This window comes from Cricetulus griseus, chromosome 4 (assembly GCF_003668045.3).
Source record: "Cricetulus griseus strain 17A/GY chromosome 4, alternate assembly CriGri-PICRH-1.0, whole genome shotgun sequence".
In the NCBI taxonomy this organism is placed as follows: Eukaryota; Metazoa; Chordata; class Mammalia; order Rodentia; family Cricetidae; genus Cricetulus; species Cricetulus griseus.
Genome location: NC_048597.1, coordinates 66,385,999 through 66,406,209, shown reverse-complemented (window position 1 = coordinate 66,406,209; position 20,211 = coordinate 66,385,999). Strand labels below are relative to the sequence as shown.

General features: G+C 42.3%; 1 protein-coding gene across 2 annotated transcripts in view; it reads right to left on the bottom strand.

Annotated features, from left to right (window-relative positions):
• Nucleotides 1–301: 301 nt before the first annotated feature.
• Nucleotides 302–20,211, bottom strand: part of Dgkg (diacylglycerol kinase gamma) — a 163,257-nt gene continuing 143,347 nt past the window's right edge. For both annotated transcript variants that reach the window (XM_035444686.1, XM_035444687.1), the window contains 3 exons: nt 15,878–15,998; nt 13,375–13,435; nt 302–400 (listed from right to left, as the gene is read on the bottom strand). In XM_035444686.1, the coding sequence (XP_035300577.1) occupies nt 302–400; nt 13,375–13,435; nt 15,878–15,998 (281 nt within the window). The remainder of the gene's footprint in view (nt 401–13,374; nt 13,436–15,877; nt 15,999–20,211) is intronic.

The following is a 20,211-nucleotide window of genomic DNA, read 5'->3' as shown; positions in this document are numbered from 1 at the left end:
TCGGGCTCAGTCTAACCAAGGCCTGTGGGAATGTGGAAGTTGCTGTAGGAGCCAACCCATCCTGGTGGGCCCTGAGTCCATTCAAAATATTTCATGGATATCGGCTCTGTTAAGAGAGGATCCGTTTTCAAAATAGGTAGACACTATGGCAGGATGACACTTTCCTCTGGAAGGGTGGCTTTGCTCCCTCTGGTTACAGGTGTGTGTGTGTGTGTGTGTGTGTGTGTGTGTGTGTGTGTGTGTGTGTCTATAGATTCTGCTTTCTCTTCTTGGTGGAGCTGGTGTTTGTTTGGCACACTGTTTAGTCTTTTGAACGGCTTTTCCTCCTCAATGAGAAGAAACTGCTCTTCTGGGGAGGCCCCATCATCATAGGTGCCTGGTTTTTGTGAGTGATTTTAATCTGAAATAAAGAAACAGAGTTAAATTAGTGGGAGAGTGAGTTGTGGAGAAAGAAGGCGGCCAGCTTTGGACTCAAAGGAGCCCCATGCAGAAGGACAACTGTCCTTGAACAGTTTCAAAATTGGCAACTTGACCCTGACTGGGCCTGGAGTTTGGCACTGCTGGAAGTGAGGGGCGGAAACACCGGGGAGAGACAGGTGTGAGCTTCCCACGTGGCCATCAGCTCGCACCTGTCTTGTGCCCTTGCTATTCATAGATTGTCAGAATGTCACAGCCAGAGGAGACCTCAGGAACCTTCCCATTCACCCCTCTGTAGCATGGATAAGGAAGAGGAGCCCAGAGCTCTGTGGGGGACTTAGCCTAAGGTCACATGGAGGAGTGGGGGTGGGGGCAGGAGAGCCACAATGCAGTTCTCTGTGATCCCAGTACCAACGCAGCCCAGGCAGCAGACATAGTCAACCAGCTAACCTGAAGGCTTCAGTTAGCCTCCGGCCAAGCAACCTCATATGGGCCGTTCCTAAATGAGTCCCGTAGGCATAGACCATTTTCTTAGACTCTAAGACAACCCTATTTTCTTGTATAAGCTTTATATTATTATTATTATTTTTAGTTTTAAGGCTTATGATTTTATTCTATAAAACATTCCGTTAATTATAGGCATGGTTTCAAAATGCTTAATTCCTATTTGAATGTGGCCTGGTGACACTCCCACACTAATAATCTGCATTATCATTCCATCGACACTTATCAAGTATGATAGATGTTCAGAGTGGGTGGTTGGTACGGGAACAGGAGGTACTTAGGATTCAAAGACTCGGGCGTGGGGCCGTGTACGTCTATTTCCTTGGTGCAGAACTTTGGACAAATAATTTATCATTCAGAGAACAGTGCTTGCCAAACTTCAAAGTGAGGATAACATTGATACTATTTCTTTACACAAAGATCATATGACACTGTCAATGAAAGCCCATTGTAAACTGCAAAACGGAAGGGAACGACTAGGTGTTATATTGGAGAGAAAGAGAATAGATGCCAAAGGAAACAGAACCTGGAAGCTCATAACTCTATGAACCTAATCTTGCTGTTTTGCATCATACTATTGAGAATGACAGTGTGACCATGGAGAAAAAGAAAATAGAATTATTGAAGAGCAACCCATCATCAATTTTAAGTTAATGTAGGATTAACACCAAGGGGTGTTAAAAAAGAAATTAAGTAAGAAACAAGAAAGGTCTGATGAGAACAGAGAGGCCCCCTTACAATTTGAAGGTGAGGAAAAGGAAAAAGAGAGGGCATGGGATAAAGAAACCATGTCTGAACAGTCTAAACTGAGGGCAAAGGTCTGGGAAGTTGGTTGATAATAGGGCTTCAAAAGGGCATTTCGAGCCTGGGTTCCTGTGAGGTAATCACAAAGTATGAACCATGGCGGAAAACTAAGATGAACGAAAAGGACTGGGCAATTATTCAACAGCTGTCATCAGAGTGAGTTAGGGTGGAAATGTCTGGCTACGAAGAGTACTGTAAGGCTCACATTTAGAAGGCCCCAAGAACGGGAAAGAAGAGGACGGACGTGAAAGACACTGGACAATCAGCATAGCCTGGTGATAGAGCTGAAATGACCGCCCTGCTGGCTTCCATCAGCCTGGGGATGGTGAAGAGAGGAGTCTGATTTTCTGCCAGAGGAGGGGATCAAAAATCCATCCAACAATATTTTGTATTGTGTGCCATATCGCAGCTGTTACGTTTGTTCCAGCCCTGATGCAGGTGAGGCATGGAAGGCAACTCTAGCAGCACCTCCATGGCCTGCTCTCTAGCATGCTCAGCCGCTAGAGATTTGTGACACAGGCTTTGGGATAAGCCTTCTTGCACTGCTGAGCTCAGATGTTCACTTAGATATCCCTAAACTAAGGGGATGTTTGCTGGGAGAACGTGCTGGGGAAGAGGAACCAGGCCAGAGAAAAGAGCATTTTCCTGGCATTCAAGGTGGCTACGTTTGGGGAAGCAGGTGGCAGCTGCACGCAGCTGGCTGTATTACAAGAGAAGGCCCTTGCTTCTTTCTCTGCCTCTAACTGAACTAAGACTTGCCTGTTAGCACCTCCAAAGCTAACAGAGGAAGCGAGATTCAAATCTGTTTCGCAACTTTATTATTATTATTATTATTATTATTATTATTATTATTATTATTATTATTATTATTATTTTAAGATGGGCTCACTGTGTAGCCTGGCTGGTCTAGAACTCTCTTATGTAGCCCAGGTTGGCCTCAAATTCAGGGTGATCCTCCTTCAACTCCATCCTGAGAGCTGGGATTCTAAGTAGGCTCTGCCACATCCAGGCTTCTCCACAATTTTAACAAATGTGCCAGTAGGGTAGGTGTTTGGAATGTCTCCTTAACATGATAATGTGGTCATGTTTGAGGGGTTGATTGCTGCAGATAACTGAGGGAGGCAAGAAATCATATCCTCATTTTGAGTAAAAAAGGATAGCAGTCCTTTATCCCCAAGTCAGAAGGGCATGAGGAGGCAGTTTGATTTAGGTAAGACCACTGTCAATCCTGAAAACATAGGAAGAGTATCCTATATTTCTTAGTCGAAGCTTATCCTTGCTTGCTAACTGAGCTGGAATCTAAGTCTGAGAGGGAGGGGAGAAGGGAAGGGGGGAGGAGAGAGAGAGAGAGAGAGAGAGAGAGAGAGAGAGAGAGAGAGAGAGAGAGAGAGAGAGAGAGAGAGAGAGGCTCCATTGTTAGTGTTCTGCTTAGTTACAACTGATCCAGTACTCCTGTGTCATAGTTCCAAATTCATAGCTTGTGGGTTCTCGTTTTTTCCCTTTTTCCTTTTTTTTTGTTTTGTTTTGTTTCTGTTTTTGTTTTTTGAGACAGGGTTTCTCTGTGTGGCCCTGGCTGACCTGGAACTCACTCTGTAGACCAGGTGGGTCTCAAGCAGAGATCTGCCTGCCTCTGCCTCCCATGTGCCACCACTGCCTGGATGGGTCCTCCTTTAAATGGAATAAAATGCTAAGCTTCACTCCAGTTACAGATTGCCTTTGCAGTTCTAGTCTCTGAAAATCAATGCATTTTATGACTTAAGGGAAGCAATAAAGCGAGGGCTCCTGGATTTTGCCATCTGAGAGCAAATGCTTTAGAACTGGAACACTACCCATGCTGTGAGTTCAAAGCCTGCCCTGGTCACTGCAGTGCCAAAGGGCACAGATTCAAAAGGTCTGAAATGCTCTCAGTGACATTTGAGAAATTAAGGTAATTTTCTTTCTTAAAGTCATCATAGAAGAGGGCAGGGGCTTCTAATAAAAGATCTGGTATCATCTTTTAAATCTTCGATATTTCTGCCAGGGGTGGCACACCTTTAATCCCAGTGGGAGGCAGAGGCAGGCAGATCTCTGTGAGTTCGAGGCCAGCCTGGCCTATAGCATGAGTTCTAGGACAGCCAGGGCTGCTACACAGAGAAACCCTGTCCCAACAAACAAACAAACAAACAAACAAACAAACTTAGCTATTTCTGGGTTCTCCAAGATCTTGGAATCCTCTTTCAGGAACGTTTTCTAACACAAGAGGCCTTTGTGACAGTGAGTGATCTACTTGGCAGAATTCAGAATCATCGTAGCCTGACTATGTTAACTATAGAGGTAAGACCTGCATATTATGGCACCACAGTCTAGCTGCCACCCTGGACTATGTCAGTGGGGAAAGGGAGCGGGCAGGAGAGTGCATTCATCTCTCTCTTTTTCCTCACTGTGGATGCCACGTGACCAGTTGTTTCATGTTCCTGTTGCCTTGACTGTACCCTTGAATTGTGAACCAGAAGTTGATTTTATTAAAATCCTGTAAGTTGATTTTGTTAAAACATTTCATAGCAACAGAAAAACAAACCAAGACAGGCTCCAAATGTAGTAGGGACAGCCAGGCTATGCAAGAGTGAAGCTGACTGACGAGTGGGGGGTTTAACTACTTCAGTGGTTCTCAAACGTTGGTCCTCGAAACTACAGCATCAACATCACCCTGGAATTTGTCAGGAAGCCCAATTCTTGGACATCAAGAACAACTAGAATAGAACTCTGAGAAGTGTTCCAGTCACATACATTTTAACTCCCACCTCAGCCTCACATTTACTCAAGTTTGGAAGCCACCGAACTGAGTAACTGTGCTCATTTTCAACTTAATGATTTAACTGTTATCCAGCTTTAGAAGGAGACTCTTTATGTTTTACTTTGTGAGACAGAGTCTCATGTATCCCAGGTTGGCCTTCCACTCATTACATAGCTGATGATGGCCTCAGACTTGTGATTCTCTTGTCTCCAGCTCCCTGGTGCTAGGATTATAGTGTGAACAATGATGGTGAAGCATGGGATAATATTTCACAGCACTGTGTAAGGCAAACATTCTTAATAAATATATATTTTACATATGTATATATGTTCCTACATATAAACAGATATCTGGTCATTTTTAAGAATTTGTAAAACAATTTAAAAGTTTAAAAATCCTACAGATAACAACTTGCTTTAATTTATTTCTATGCTTGCATGTCTTGACTAAAATTGAAATCAGCATCTAAAACTGCTGTGTTTTCTTTGATATTATTTTGCCAGTGCTTTAATGTCCTCAATATTTAATTTTAAAATGAAAGTGTATTTCTAATTAATTAATTTAACTTACTCAGTTCTGGAGATCCAATCCTGGGCCTTGTATATGTTAGAAAAGCATTTGCCCACTGCACTATATCTCCAGACCGTAACATTTTATTAAATTGTACCTTCAGTGTCTAAAAATTATTCCATCTGATGAATATCATGTAGCTTTTAAAAAACTTGTCAGGGCTGGTGAGATGGCTCAGTGGTTATGAACACTGGTTCTCTTTGCAGAGGACTTGGGTTCAGTTTCCCGAACCCACACAGTGGCTCACAACTCTCTATAACTCCAGTTCCAGGGGATCTGGTACCCTTTTCTGCCCTCCAAGGATATCAGGCACACACACAGTGCACATCCAGATAAAACATTCACACACACAAAATACATTTCACAAAAGTTTCTAAAAACCTACCTCCTCACTAAATGTTGGGCTTTGTGAAAATTCCATATTGTTGTTGTTGTTATGGTGTGAGAAACAGAAATTGATATTCTTATGCATCTATGTTTATATTTTTATTTTATGTTTACAGGAGTTTTGCCTGCATGTCTGTGCACCATGTACATGCCACGTCCACAAAGGTGAGTAGAAGGCACTGGATCCCCAGGAACTGGAGCTATAGATATATGGGAGCCACCATGTGGGTGATGGGAACCGAACCTGCGTCCTCTGCAAGAAAGTGATCTTAACCACTGAGCCACATGGCTCTTCCTGACACATGGTTCAAGATGCATCCCAGAAAAGCTGGGCCAGTTCATTGTCCTGTCTTACTGAGTGTGAGGCGCTACCACATCTGTGACAGAAGCAAGCTTTTCCTTAAACTCACTTAGCATGTGAAGAATTAATTACATGGTGTCTTAATTTGAAAAATTGGTTCCTTTTTAAAAATCGTGTTATCGCAGGTTAATAGCCCTTGTCCTCTTATCTGCAAATCGTCTGTCCATTCTTACATTGTTAGTACTTTTTCCTATTGGATTCCAAGGGTTGGTTTCTTTTTACATCTTAGGAGCTAGCTTTTGTACTGCTCTTTTGTACTGCTATTGTAAGCAGCTTGCCCTTAGGCTTTAAATATTTAAATTAATTTCCTTTTTTGTTTTATTTTGTTGTTGTTTCTGTTGATGTCTCTCTTGTACCCTAGGCTGTCCTCAGACTCACTCTGTAGACAAGGATGGCCTTGAACTGCTGACCTCACTGTCTCCACTTTCTGAGTGCTGGATTTATGTCATGCTGGGGACCGAACTCAGGGCTTTGTTCATTTACCACCCTTCAAACTGAGCTACATTTCCAACTCCTCTATAGTGATTCTTGACTTGTAGAGCTTAACATTTTCTATTAATAAAAAAGTCACTTTGTCAATAGAAAGGTTCTGCCTATAGGATAACTAAAACAAATCTATTTTCCCCATATATAATAACATTTCATTTTAAATTTGAGTCTTGTTGAATAGTGCTTATTTACCCAAATAAGTAAGTTTTTAGGCACCCTATGTACCCTGAGATTTCTTAGGACTCTATCCTGTACTATTGATTTACTTATTTAGTACTGTAATAAGAGAATATTATTGAAATTATTGTGACTTTATAATTATTTTAGTATCTTGTGGACAGTCTTTTCTTCTCCCCTCCTACTGTAATAGTGTCAAGATTGAAAACTCTTAAAGTTCTTTTATTAGATCAGTTCTCTAGGAATTGCATTGTTTTGTCAGGTTAAAAGTTTGCATGGGGATTCTGCCATCCCTAATTAGGACATGGGGTATCTTTGTGATTGCCAGGTTTTATTGATTTGATATAGTCCAGAATCATCGTCTGGGAATAAGGTTTCAGTGAGGGATTGTCTGGGTCAGGTTGGCATGTGGAGGAGTGTCTTGTTTACATAAACAGAGGTGAGAAGACCCGCCCACTCTGACAACATTCCCCAGGCCCAGGGATCTTGGCAAGCTGAGCATACCTCTGCTCTTGACTGCAGATGCAATGTGACCAGTTCACTCAAACTCCTACCTCTGTGACTTTGTCGGTAGGATGGACTGTACCCTGGAACTGCCAGCAAGACAAACCCTTTCTTCCTTAAGTTGCTCATGTCAGGGTGTTTTATCACAGCAATGGGAAAAGAAACCAAGATGATTTACAGATTCAAATTTTAAAACTGTTTACATCTTACGGGCATCCTTATTAATTTCCCACAATTCAGCTGTGAATTGTATATCTTGTGGCTACTATTGTAGTATGTGTTTATTTTCCTAGTAGATTTGTTGGATTGGTTACTGCTGGTATATAGGAATGCTATTATTTTTTTTTTTTTGTCTACTTTCCTATAAGATGTCCCTGAAATAATTTATGTTGTGAGGTTTTTCCACTGACTGGTGAGTTTTCTATGGTCATCATCCCTTACAATAGTGACAGTTTTGACGTTTCCCAAATATTTATGTTTATTTTCTATTTCATATATATATCACTGGCTAGAACTGCTAAGTAGTATTAGCATTTATTTCTTGTCTGCGATTTTAATAGGACTTTTCTGAAATTTTAGTATTAAGTAAAATATCTGTTACTGGTTTAACAGAAAATTTTCATTATTTTGACAGAGTTTCTTTCTAGTAACTTTTTTTTTTTTTTTTTTAAAGACAAAGGGTTTTTCTGTATATCTCCAGCTGTCCTGGATCTTGCTCTGTAGACCAGGCTAGCCTCCAACTCATAGATCCTTCTGCCTCTGCCTCCCAAGTGCTGGGATTAAAGGTGTACACCACCACTGCCCAGCAGTCATTGTATTCTCTGAATCTCTCTAAAAATAAGACATGTTTTCTAGGCATGGTCACTCACACCTTCAATCCCAGCTCTTAGGAGGTAGAGGCAGGCTCAGCTCGGTGAGTCTGAGGCCAGCCTGGTCTATAGAGAAGTACTGGGTCAGCCATGGTTACACAAGGAGACTTTGTCTCAAAACAAGGCAATACAAAATAAATAAGCAAACAAACAAACAAACAAAAAATGCTGGGTTGAAGTGATGGCTTCTTGTTCTTGCAGAGGATCCCAGTTCTGTCCCCAGCACCCACACTGGGCAGCTCACAACCACCTGAACTTGAGCCCCAGGGGATCCAATGTTCTCTTCTAGCCTGTGTGGGCACCTATACTCATATGCACATATACACATAGAGATACACACATACACATAATTAAAATTAATCTTGAAAGTGTAAAAGTGTTGAATGTAATTGAATTATTTTGATCATTTATTTATATGATTGTTTTTTCTCTAAACCAATGATAGCAGGTTTCTGTTTTCATTCCTATGACATGTCCTAAGGGTTGAATGATCCGTTCAATATATTTTACTGACCTATCTATATGTTGGCTTGAGTTTTCATATCATATTCATATTAGAGTCATATTGCTCTATAGTTTTCTATTTTTATGTATAATTTTCAGTCACTTCAGTTCTTTTGTGTATGTGGGATTTATGTGTATGTGTGATGTATAGTACACATGTGTGCACATATGTTTGTAGTGTGTATACATATGTTTACTCATGCCTGTGGAGGCCCAAAGTTGATATCAGGTATTTTGTATCACTCCCTATCATAACTTGTTGAGACAGAGTCTGTCCCTGAGTCCACAGCTTACTGGTTGGCTGGGTAGAGAGTTCTAGGGTCCACTTGTCTCTGATTCCCCAGCATCAGAGCTACAGACATGCATTACAATGTCAGGTTTTACATAGGTGTCAGGGATTTAAACTCAGGTCCTGATGCTGTGTAGCAGGCACTTTCCTGACTGACTCCTGTCCCAAGCCCCTCATTATGACATTTCCATATATGTGTGCAATATACTTTTCCCCACAATATATAGTCACCCCACAACCCCCTCTTGTCCTCTCTCAGTCTCACTGATCTTTGTCTAACTAGTTTACCTTCTACTTTTGTTTTGTTGGACATCGGGTCTCCAACTGGACTCCTTACTGGAGCATAAGTGAGGAGCTACAGGAGCACAGACAACTGACCATCAATTACACCACAGGAGAAAATGTCTTGCCTCACCCTGGAAACCATAAAACTGTATATAGATCCTCAGGGCCTCATGTGTCCCCTCCCTGCTAAGTTCATCTGTTTTTCGGTCACTTTGTTTATCTGTCTTTGAAAGCATTTTCTGTTTCATTAGTGGCTGGATTCCCTTCATTTTTTGTTTGAGTTTATTAGAACCAAAATTACATATTGTTTTACAATTAAATAATGCCATTGCCCACATACATTAAGACTACATTACATTTGCTAATTTTTTTTGAGCTTTAATATTCCTGATACCAGCTTTTCTCTTGTAAAGTGAAATTTTCAAACACTTGCCTTGTTGAAAAAAAAAAGTCCTAGATTTTACCGTGTTTAAAGTTATTTACTTTGTCTTTTATTATTTTTTTCATTTGATTTGTTATACTTGGTAGAGGATAGTGTTCAGCTTCTCTATATAATATTATATATAACACATATTGTTGTGGAATAATCTTTTTGTACACTGTGAACATTTGTCATTCGGATTGGTTTAATAAAAAGCTGAACAGGTAATAGCTAGGTGGGATTTTCAGCATAGAGAGGATGCTGGGAAGAAGAGGAGAGGTGGAGTCATGAGGAGACGCCATGAGATGCAGAGAAAGCAGGATGTGCATGAGGAGAGGTTACAAGCCATAAGCCATGCAACAGTACATACATTAATAGAAACGGGTGAATTTAAGTTACAAGAACTAATTAGAAACAAGTCTAAGCTATCAGCTAAGCTTTCATAATTAATAAGAAGTCTCCATGTGTTTTGTTGTTGTTGTTGTTGTTGTTTTTTATGGGTGGGGAGCTGGCCTGGAGAGACAGAAAAATCCACCTACAACATATATGTTATAAATAGTATATATCCTTTTGTTTCAGGTGTATCTTTTAAGAAACATCTAACCTGTAACCAGCTGCCTTCCTGCTGTATCCTTTCAAGGCTGTTCCTCTGTGTGTGTGTTCTTGTGTCTCTTCCTCTTTGTATAAGGACATGGGTTTGATGGACTCAAACCACCAGAAACCAGCCCTGTGAAGACTTTGATTTTGGGTTCTGGCCTCCCAAAGGGCTGGAAACACACTTCAGCTTTTTTTTTTTTTTTAAATACTTTATTTAACTTTATTTTATGTGCATTGGTGTAAGGATACCAGATCCCCTGGAACTGGAGTTACAGACAGGAATGAGCTGCCATGTGGGTGCCGGAAATAGAACCCGGGTCCTCTTGAAGAGCAGCCACTGCTTTTATCCACTGAGCCAGCTCTCCAGCCCCCACACTTCAGTTTTTAAACCACCAGTGTGGAACTGACATGGTTTTGTGGGCAGCCTATGTCTAGAACCCTCTGGAGACAGAGGTGGGACTATGAGTTCATGGTCAACCTGAACTACACAGAAAGCCCTTATCTCAGAAAAACAAACAAACAAACAAACAAAAAAACCCAAAGGTTGGGAGTAGCTCAGTGGTAGGGCGGCGCTCACCCTGCTGGGCATAGCTCAGTGCTAGGACACTTGCCTTACATGTGCAAGGCCCTGAGCTTAGTGCTCAGAGGGAAACCAAACCAACCCAAAACATCCCCTCCCAGCTTGCCACTCTGATTCATTGTTACATCCAGGCTAACACATCTTTACATATGAGATTCTGTACTCAGTATTTTTCACAGTGACTTGTAGCTTTTGAAGAGTAACACTGTGCAAGTAAGTGTCTGGTGAGGATGTGGGAAGGATTTACCTTTTTTTTTTTTTTTTAAATCAGTGTTTGGACATAAATGAATGGCAGCCTCTGTCTTTGGATTCACTGAGCCATGGGGGGAAAAGCATTTCATTTCTTCCAGCCATTTTTAAAAATGACTCATTTTAATATTGTGTGTGTGTGTGTGTGTGTGTGTGTGTGTGTGTGTGTGTGTGTGTGTATGCAACTGAGTGCAGGCATCCAAGGAAACTGTTGTATTTCCTTGAAGTTGGAGTGATAGACAGTCCTGGGCCACCTGGCATGGGTGGGACCCTAACTGAGAGTCCTCTGCAAGACAGTGGCTTATGAATGCGGACCATCACCAAAGTACGACCCTCTCTCCCTCCCTCCCTCTTGGTTTTTCAAGACAGGATTTCTCTGTGTAGCTTTTTAGACCAGGTGGATCTCGAATTCACAGAGATCTGCCTACCTCTGCCTCTCCAGGGCTGGGATTAAAAGCATGCGACACCACCGCCCAGCTTGCCCTCTCTCTCTCTCTCTCTCTCTCTCTCTCTCTCTCTCTCTCTCTCTCCACAGGAGAAAACTAGATAGATTTTCCTCAGCCCAGCTTCACCAGAGTAATAAGCAGGAGAGAGATTCCCTCCATCCCGCCTAATGCCAGCAACAGAATACTATTGTTAGTTTTTAAAAAATATTTTTATTATACCTGAGAGAGAGAGAGAGAGAGAGAGAGAGAGAGAGAGAGACAGAGTTTTGTGTGTAGGTGCCCCCAGCATGCTGCCTTCTGAAGTTGGTTCTCTCTTATTACATGTGGGTCCTGATGATTGGCTGGCAGGAAGAAGAGCCTTTACCTACTTAGCCATTTCACTAGTTTTTGTTACAGTGTGTTTTTAATTTTTCATGTTTTTTAACCCTTCCATAAGGTTATGGTAAGAATTTGTAAAGAAATTTCTACCTTTGATTTTTATAGAAGATGTCAATTCCGGCATTCAAGAAACCGCAAAAGACAGCTTGATACTTGAAGGGTCGCTAAAGAGAATACAACTGAGGAAGAGTGGGAGATGCTCAGAAAGACAACTTCTGTCTCTTTTGAGATTATATATTTGCTGTCATATTGGGGGCATCACTCATGAAGTACCCCAGTGGATTCCCTGAAAGCAGGACAATACCATAATGTTCCTAGCTGGGCTCTTAAGGGGGAACAAATAAGTGAGGAGACCTAATTATCGTAGCAGCACTGACTGGAACTAATGTAGGTACAGCTAGAAAGGACGGCAGAGATTCTATTTATCTTATATTTTTGTTCACATGTGTTTGTGCACCTGCATGAGTTTATGTGCACCACATGCCTGCAGGTGTCTGTGGAGGCCAAAGGATGTCAGATCCCCTTGGTGTAATCAGACTTTTTTTTGGCAGGACCGTTGGCTCCCGAATAATGACGTGGAGACTTATTAATTATGAAAGCTTAGCCAATAGCTTACATTTGTTTCTAACTAGCTCTTATAACTTAAATTAACTCATTTCTTTCTTTCTTTTTCTTTTTTTTTCTTTCTTTCTTTTTTTTTTTTTTTTCTTTTCGAGACAGGGTTTCTCTGTATTGTTTTGGAGCCTGTCCTGGAACTCTCTCGGTAGAGCAGGCTGGCTTTGAACTCACAGAGATCCATCCACCTGCCTCTGCCTCCCAAATGCTGGGATTAAAGGCATGCGCCACCAACGCCCAGCCAAATTAACCCATTTCTATTCATCTATGTACTGCCACATGACTTGTGGCTTTTACCTCTCCTCCTGTTTGTCTGTTCCCTCTGTGTCCACTGGTGACTCCATGTTTTTCTTCCCAGCTTTCTCTCTGCCTGGGAATCTTGCTCCACTATTGGCTGTTTAGCTTTTTTATTAAACCACTCAGAGTGACACACGTTCATTCACAATGTACAAAAAGATTATTCCACAACAAAGTGGACCTGGAGTTAGAGGCAGTGAGAGCTGCCTGAGGTGGGTGCTGGTCACTGAACCTTGGTTCTGTGAAAGAATAGCTCTCAACTGCTTATCTATCTCTCCAGTCCCTGTTTGTTTGAGGCAGGGTCTCTCTATGTAATCCTGGTCTGTCTTGAACTTACTCTAGCTCAGGTTAGCCTTGAACTCATAAATCCTCCTGCCTCAGCTGGTGCAACTGTACATTCCCTGTCCCATGCCCTTCATTCATTTGCTGATGGCATTCTAGGGTTGTCATTACAAGTTTGGTACCATGTTTAGTGCTCTGGTGCCATACCAAAGCAGATAACCAACCTGTCCTTTCTGTGGAGTTTCCAGTGAGGTCTTCAAGGCTGTGGGTGTACCAAGGAAAGTGTGTTTATGTACTGGGTAGTACTTGGGGTGTGTAGGCTTGGCTTCCAGATAGGGAAGCACTCTCTAACATCTGGACTTGCTCCTCAGCAGGACAGTCTTACTTTAGACTCTGCCACTTGGATAGGTTTAAGTTGAGGCTGTTAAGGTACCACGGATGAAGTCTCAGGACAAAGTGGAAAGGGACTATTTAGACAATCTTCCTGGGTGCAGTGATTTTATATCAAGTTAGTGTCTTCAAGCAGTAAAACAAAATCATGCTTCTCATGCTCACCTCCAAGACCAGCAAACTTACCGTGCAACGCGGCTGCATCCAGGGCTCTCCATCTACTTGCATTGGCAGAAGCTTGTTAGTCCTGGAACCCCCCCAAAGCAAAAAACAACAGTGAGGCCCTCAGACTTGGAAAGTCATCATCACTCCCACCAAAGAGAGAGAGAGTGGGAAGACCTCACTTGCTCACATAGGAGAGGTTCATCGAGACCAAAGAAACTTTCTGAAAACAATCTTCAGTCTATCTCAGGGACTGGACTTGGCAGGTCTGGATGCAGGCCTAGGAATCTGTGCTTTAATAGTTATTATAGGAATTTCCCCGGCTTCAGTCTTCATATTCCACTTTGAGAAACTGTCATGGGCACACTGAAAGCCACGTCACCTGGAAAACTGGCCAGCAAACATGGCAGCCCCACTGCTGAGCAGTCCCAGCAACCAGCCAGAGGGGAAAGCGGCTCATGCTGAGCTCTGCTCTGGAGTAGGAAGAGGCCTGCACTCCTGACTGAATGAGTGGTTGCAACATACCCAAGAGGTAATGTCTCTAAGCTACAGAGCTCATCACCACAAGCACTCAACTCCAAAAGGCAGGAGGATACTATGGTTTAGTATTCATTGTGGCTGTGCTGGGACAGTGTCATCCAGGGACAGTCTAAATGTAGGAGGAGAAGTGAAGAGAAAGTGCTGCCCTCTTGCTTTTTTTTTTTTTGCATATGGGCTTTGTAGACTCTAACTTGTCCTCCGATACCTTGGGAGGAAGTTAGTCCTCTGGCCAGGGGCATGTGAACAGTCACCACCCACTGGACAGGAAGTCCTTACCTGAGCTTGGTAGCTTCCCTATTTCTGAAACTACAAAATGGGAGGGAAAGTACGATTTTGATACAATAATCCTCTGGTGGACTCTGAGTCTATTTCATACTAAAAGCAATAAATCTAATAATAAAAAAAACATATCAGCAGAAAGGAGGCCTTTGCATACTTAGGGATAGAGAAGTATCTCAGGACTGCCTACTGGGATGGGGCTTTTAGCTCACCCCTGCTCCCATCTGGAAATAGATCTGGTGACTACTGGAAAAAGCCCCCCCCCCCCATACTCAAGTTCTCAGACTCACTGGCAGTCAGGACACTGTGTTCTCTGTAATCTACAAAAGCCACAGCTGTGATATTCTACTGACAAACTGGCCCCATAAGTATTAGAGCTCTGGGCAAGGGCTGCCGAGGCTGGTCTGGAAAACAAGGGTCCTATCACAGTGATGGCTCCCAAAGAAAGGGGGTATGGTGTTAGGAACAGAAGAAACAGATGATCCATAGATAGGAAATGACAAAGGGTTAGTGGAACAGACCCTCGGGGGCCCACAGGAGGGATCTGACTGAGGGATTATGGAAGGGCCAAGAACAGATTCCTCAACTGTGCTCCTGCTGACACTTGCCCAAGGGTTTCTGGGAGAAAGCCTTCTTTAGTCAAATGCCTCTGGGAAACCCTTTAACCCATAGCCCTTCTAGGAGATTCCCCAAGGCAAACCAACAGATATGATCTGTAACAAGAGAGAAAAAGGAAAGGAATGAAGACATCTGAAACAGCCATGTTGGGTAAGAAGCTGAGAGGAAAAATGTAACTAGAGGGAGCTGAATTGGAGAAGCCTTATCAGACCCCACAGCATCTACACCTGCAGAAGCTGCCTGTGTCATCCATGTCCCTCCAAAAAACCAAAACTGCTACCCTCTTGGTCAGTACAGGAAGTTCATTGTTGTTAATGGTTGAGCATATGAAGGTATCCTGTACACAGAAGAGCAGTTGTGACCCCTGACATACATCTAATGCTTTACAATTATAAAGAGAAAAGGACAAAAGAATTAGACCCCAGGTGCCCTGGACTTTATAGTATGTGCTGTTTATATCACCAGGTATTTTAAGAGGATAGGTTATGATGGACCTTCTAGCTGATGATAGCATTATATCCTGTTGAAAAATAATAGCCCCGACACAACTCCTCCACCTGAGGCTCAGGGGTCACAGCAGGAGAAGAGGCAGAACAATTTTAAGAGAGGGGCAGGGAGTTTGCTGTGGAGATCATGTCTCTTGGAAATGACAGAGAAGCTGCAGCCATGAAACATCACCAACTGGCTGCCTAAATATGACTAAAACAAGGATGACACCAACAGACGTGCTGTCATGGATGGGGGTGGGAAAAGGAAGGGGGAAACTCATGGGGTATCAAGCCTACACCAAGAACTGCAGGCAAGGAATGCTAAGAGCAGGAGAAATTGTCCCCTATGGAAGGGCACACTGAGTGGTTATTCAGTACCAAGTGGTCATCCCTGAAATCATATACATACAAATAGCCATAAGGCCTGAGCAGATATTTGGGGAAAATACATATATAGTATATATAATATAGCCAAAGTATTCTTTATAAATATTGTCAAGCTTCTTTCACCAATTTGCAGTAGCTCCTAGTTAGTTTATTATTTGCCTGAGTGTTCAAGGAGGTAGGGAGCCCCTGAAGATGCTGGGTGACAGGAGACTTACCTAATAATGACAGAGGAGCACTGGGCCAGCCTCCTACCCGCACTCTTCAAGCCAGTATAGATCTGTCCCATTTCCATGGCTCCTTCTAGACCCACCACTTCAAGGAGCTGGTCGCTGAGGTCTGCAGAGTGAAAACAAAGACTGTGCACACTCTTCTCTTTTACTCAGCATAGTCTGTCCAGAAGTGCTGGTCCCTTGGTGGCCAACCTGGTCTATCTGTCATCTTCCACCAAGAGTGTTTTCATTTACCGAACCAGACATTTTCCTCAAAAAAGAAATAGATGCACCTTTTCGTGAGTGGAAGCCAAGTTATAGGTTTTTGTTTTTGTTTTTTTAAGCTTTGATTTAGATGATTAATATGTCTCCAGTGAATAGGCTGACATCAAGAAGCTTCTTCAAATATAGACTATCATAAGTGACAAACCAGCTGTTTCTGAAATACACTCACCTAGCTGCTAGAGACATATTGGTTTGGGCCTAGGATAAGAAGGAATGTTGATGAGTCTATAACTATTCTTAATATCAGAGCAACATGTTGGCTCTGCTAACGATGACTGACGGTTGGTTAGCCTCCAATTTGGCCTGTGCTTAGCTGCTAGTGAGCCATCCTCCATGGACATCCTAAGGAAGGTTGGGAGCCTTCTTCAGCACACCCCATGCCTAAGTCAGGCAAAGGAGAAGAGTATTTCACCTGCATCAGACCACCGTGGCTCACTGTGGAAAAGGAGGTAGAAAAACTCGAATCCCAGGCTTTGTATCACAGCACCAATGGCCTGGAATGGTGGCAATGGCTTTCTGATTCCCAGCTTGGGAGGAGTGATCCATGTTGCTTGGATGTGTGCCTCCATTTTCCACTGTGAGAGTGATGGCAGGGGTAATGTTGGGTACTGGGTCCAGTACTCACTCTAAAATGCAACTGTTTGTGCAGTTAGAGCTGAAGCAAAATTAAGATACAGAGTTCAAGGAACAGTCTATTCCCTTTGCTAGCAGAGCAAAGAGTACATTTTCTCAGACTGAGGCGGCTAGTTACTACTATTCCATTAATAGCCACAATCGAGGAAAACTGTGTCAAGACTTTTGGTTTGTTCATCAAATGGCTCTGGCCTCTAAAGATGGGCTGTTTAAGATCAGTGAAGAAGTATTTATTCTTTTGTTTAGAATGTGGTTGTTTAAAAAACACTCCATTGATGGGTATGTATCTAATGGAGGCAGTTAACCAAGGCACTGGACTGACCGTGAACATGTCAACACTGAAGTCTAAACGGATGACCATTGAGAAACATTAGCTGCCAAGAGAAGAATACATCTGTGAAAAGCACACAGCTTCCCCCTCTGCATCCATCCACACTTGACTCCCTTCCTTAAGTTTCCCTTTCTTTACATCTCTGAAAAGATACTGTCTCTCCTTAAGCTCTCCATCTCATTTGGACTCGGGACAAGAAGCCATAAAAGGGTAAGGTTTGTTTAGGAGAATGCTCCAGGCACTCTGAAGGAGTTTGGAGCTAATCAACAATGAATGTCTAAATCTCCAGTCACTTAATTAGTTCCCTTACCATAGAGGGTTGAATAATCATTGCAGAGTCTTAGCTTATTGTGCTGGTTTACTAGTGTCCATGAAAACAGCATAGGCTATGGGAGGCAGGGGAGGGAGGGAGGGAGGGAGGAAGCAAGAGAAGAAGATGCAGAAGATGAGGAGGAAGGAGAGATCTTCCAGGGATGAGGACAGGGGAGCTGTGTTGTGATAGGAGAGAAGAGAAGAAAATAAAGACACAAGTTTTTACAAGTGCCTCTGCATTGGGCAGAAGCAGATACCTTAGAAAATGTTGCTCTTTGTGCCAGGCTTTGGTATCTGACAGAGCTCAATGGTTCAGTGTTTTCCCTCCTTGAAACATGCCCTGGTAACAAAATGTTCTAAGAAGCAGGGGACTTAATAGACTCAAGTGTTTCAGCTTTACAATGTCTCTGTCTTTTAACAAATTTTCCCGTTGAATGGCTTTAAAGTTGTTATCACTTCCCACACATTACCTTGCAGCTATCACTTCCCACACATTACCTTGCTTCCTGGCTCTAGAAGAGCTGTAATGAAGGCTGATCTCACCAGCAGGAGTGGGCAGGTGGGGGAGGGGCTGGCACAGATGTGGGACTGAGGAGGTGTGTGCAGAGAAAGGGACTAGGGGCTTATTACCCTTTTGCCATCTCACTTTTGAATATGTACTCTCTCTTCTCAGGCATAACAAAGGTGACTCCTGTCTGTCATCCTAGCACTAACCCTAACCCTGACCCCTGACTCCAGGACTTAGCTGCTTTTTGCCCTCTCTACTATTGCCTAATTATCTTTCAACTTTCTAGAAAGCCTACTGAGAAAGTCTTAAAGAAATCCGTTTTACATTCTTTCCTAAAGTAACTAAACATCAAAACCCTTCTTTTGTGTGATAACTATAAATAACCCATGGTTTCAGTTTTCTTTGTGTCACACTTAAAGAGTTCTGTCATCACCTAACCCCTCTTTCCTTCCTCTACCACAGAGTTACTTATGTATACATTAAGTTCTTACTAAAACAAAGGAGAACAGAATGTAAGTCAATGTCTAGGCACAAACAACAGCGAATGTTTAGATTCTGTGTTTAGAACACAAAATCCAGGTTTGGGACATCTGGTATACCAGGTGTCTGTTTTACCATGGGTACCAATGATTCAGAGTCAGTTTGGCAATTGTGTCATGATCATACTGTCTTTATACTCTTCCACTCATTAATGTTTAAGATAGAATAGCTGTGCACCTTAGTTAATCAGGATTCATTTGCTCAGTCACAGAATTGCTACTGAGTTAGCAACAACATTATGGCACTGTGTTAGGAATTGGCAATATAAAGTATTCTGTTGCTGAAGGGGTCTTGTCTAAGAGAGAAACAGAATTTGGTGAAGATGCTCAAATTGAACTGTGAGGTCAGGAATGTCTAAGTAGCTAGTGCTGAGTGGGAAAGGGGCAGTAGATGGTTGTGTAGAACACACCAAGATTGCTGAATGCCAAGCTGTATTTTTGCGATGGGGAGAGAGGAAGATAGGAGAACATTCCAGGGACAGAGAAGGTCATATACTATACGGGGTTGACAGGCACAGGACAGAGGGAAAAGTTAATTCAGCAATAAACCCACTTGGAAATTTCATGGAACTATAGTATTTGGTAGTTTTCCTTAGAGAGATTTATTATTTATTATTATTCAGAAACTTGTCCAAAACCTCCTCCAAGAGGAGGAGATCTTTGGGCTAGGCACAAGTTTGTGTAGCTTGTAAGCCAGACATTCCAGCCCTGCTCTTTCTATTTCTTGGTGACAAGGCTTTGTGCACACAGGTGTGAACACCAACCACCTAACATTTGCATTCTAGGAAAGAAGAAAGAGGTGGTGTGGGGAAATAGTGAGGGGAGAATGTGGAAGTAAGGGGTAGGGCAACAAGGACAACAACACATCAGTTCTAACTTGTTCAACCTCCAGCATTCAGGTTTATAAATGCACAGCTGACCATGTCACCCCCAGACTGGCAATCCTTGGTGGCACCAAGCAAAACACCAAGGGCTTGGCAAAAGAAGATGCAGTATGTGTTCCTTCACACCCAAGATGTAACAAGGAGAAAAAGTTTTGAAAATAATTTGCCAGTTGTAATAAGTCTGAAGGTTTTACGTTGTTTCTTCTGTTACTTTCTTGGGATTGTGTGAGAAATCATGGACAGAACCCAAGTTCATAAAAAACATATGCATTGTAGCATCGTTTATAAAAGTAACCCCACTGTCACATTTCTTCTGGCCTGGGAATAATTAAACAAACAATATGGTGGCCACATGATGGAAATTTTTGCTGCCATTAAAATATTTACAAGCCATGTGTGGGAGATCCTGCTCATAATCTCAGCACCCAGGCGCCTGGGGGAGGAAGACTGTGGTAAATTCAAGGCCAGCCTAGACTACAGAGTGAGTTCCAGCCAGCCTGGGCTACTATGTGAGACTTTGTTTTAAAATCACAACACACATATTTAATACTAAGCACATTTTTATGATGATAATTTAACTTTATGTGATTAATTATTATGTCAAGATATAAGCTTATTTATGTAGCATGCTCTCAACCAGGTAAGATGATACACATTAAAAAAAAAAGGACAAAAACTCAGCAAAAGCTTGGCAACAGTGAGACCCAGATAATTAAATTAATGCTAATTTCTACTTCTTCTTTATGCTTTTCTGAGTGTTTCTTTAAGTGCATACCTGTGTTATAACCAAAAAGTAATGGTTAAGAAAACAAAAACAAAACAAAACCTGTTAGTTTCTACTCATGGCA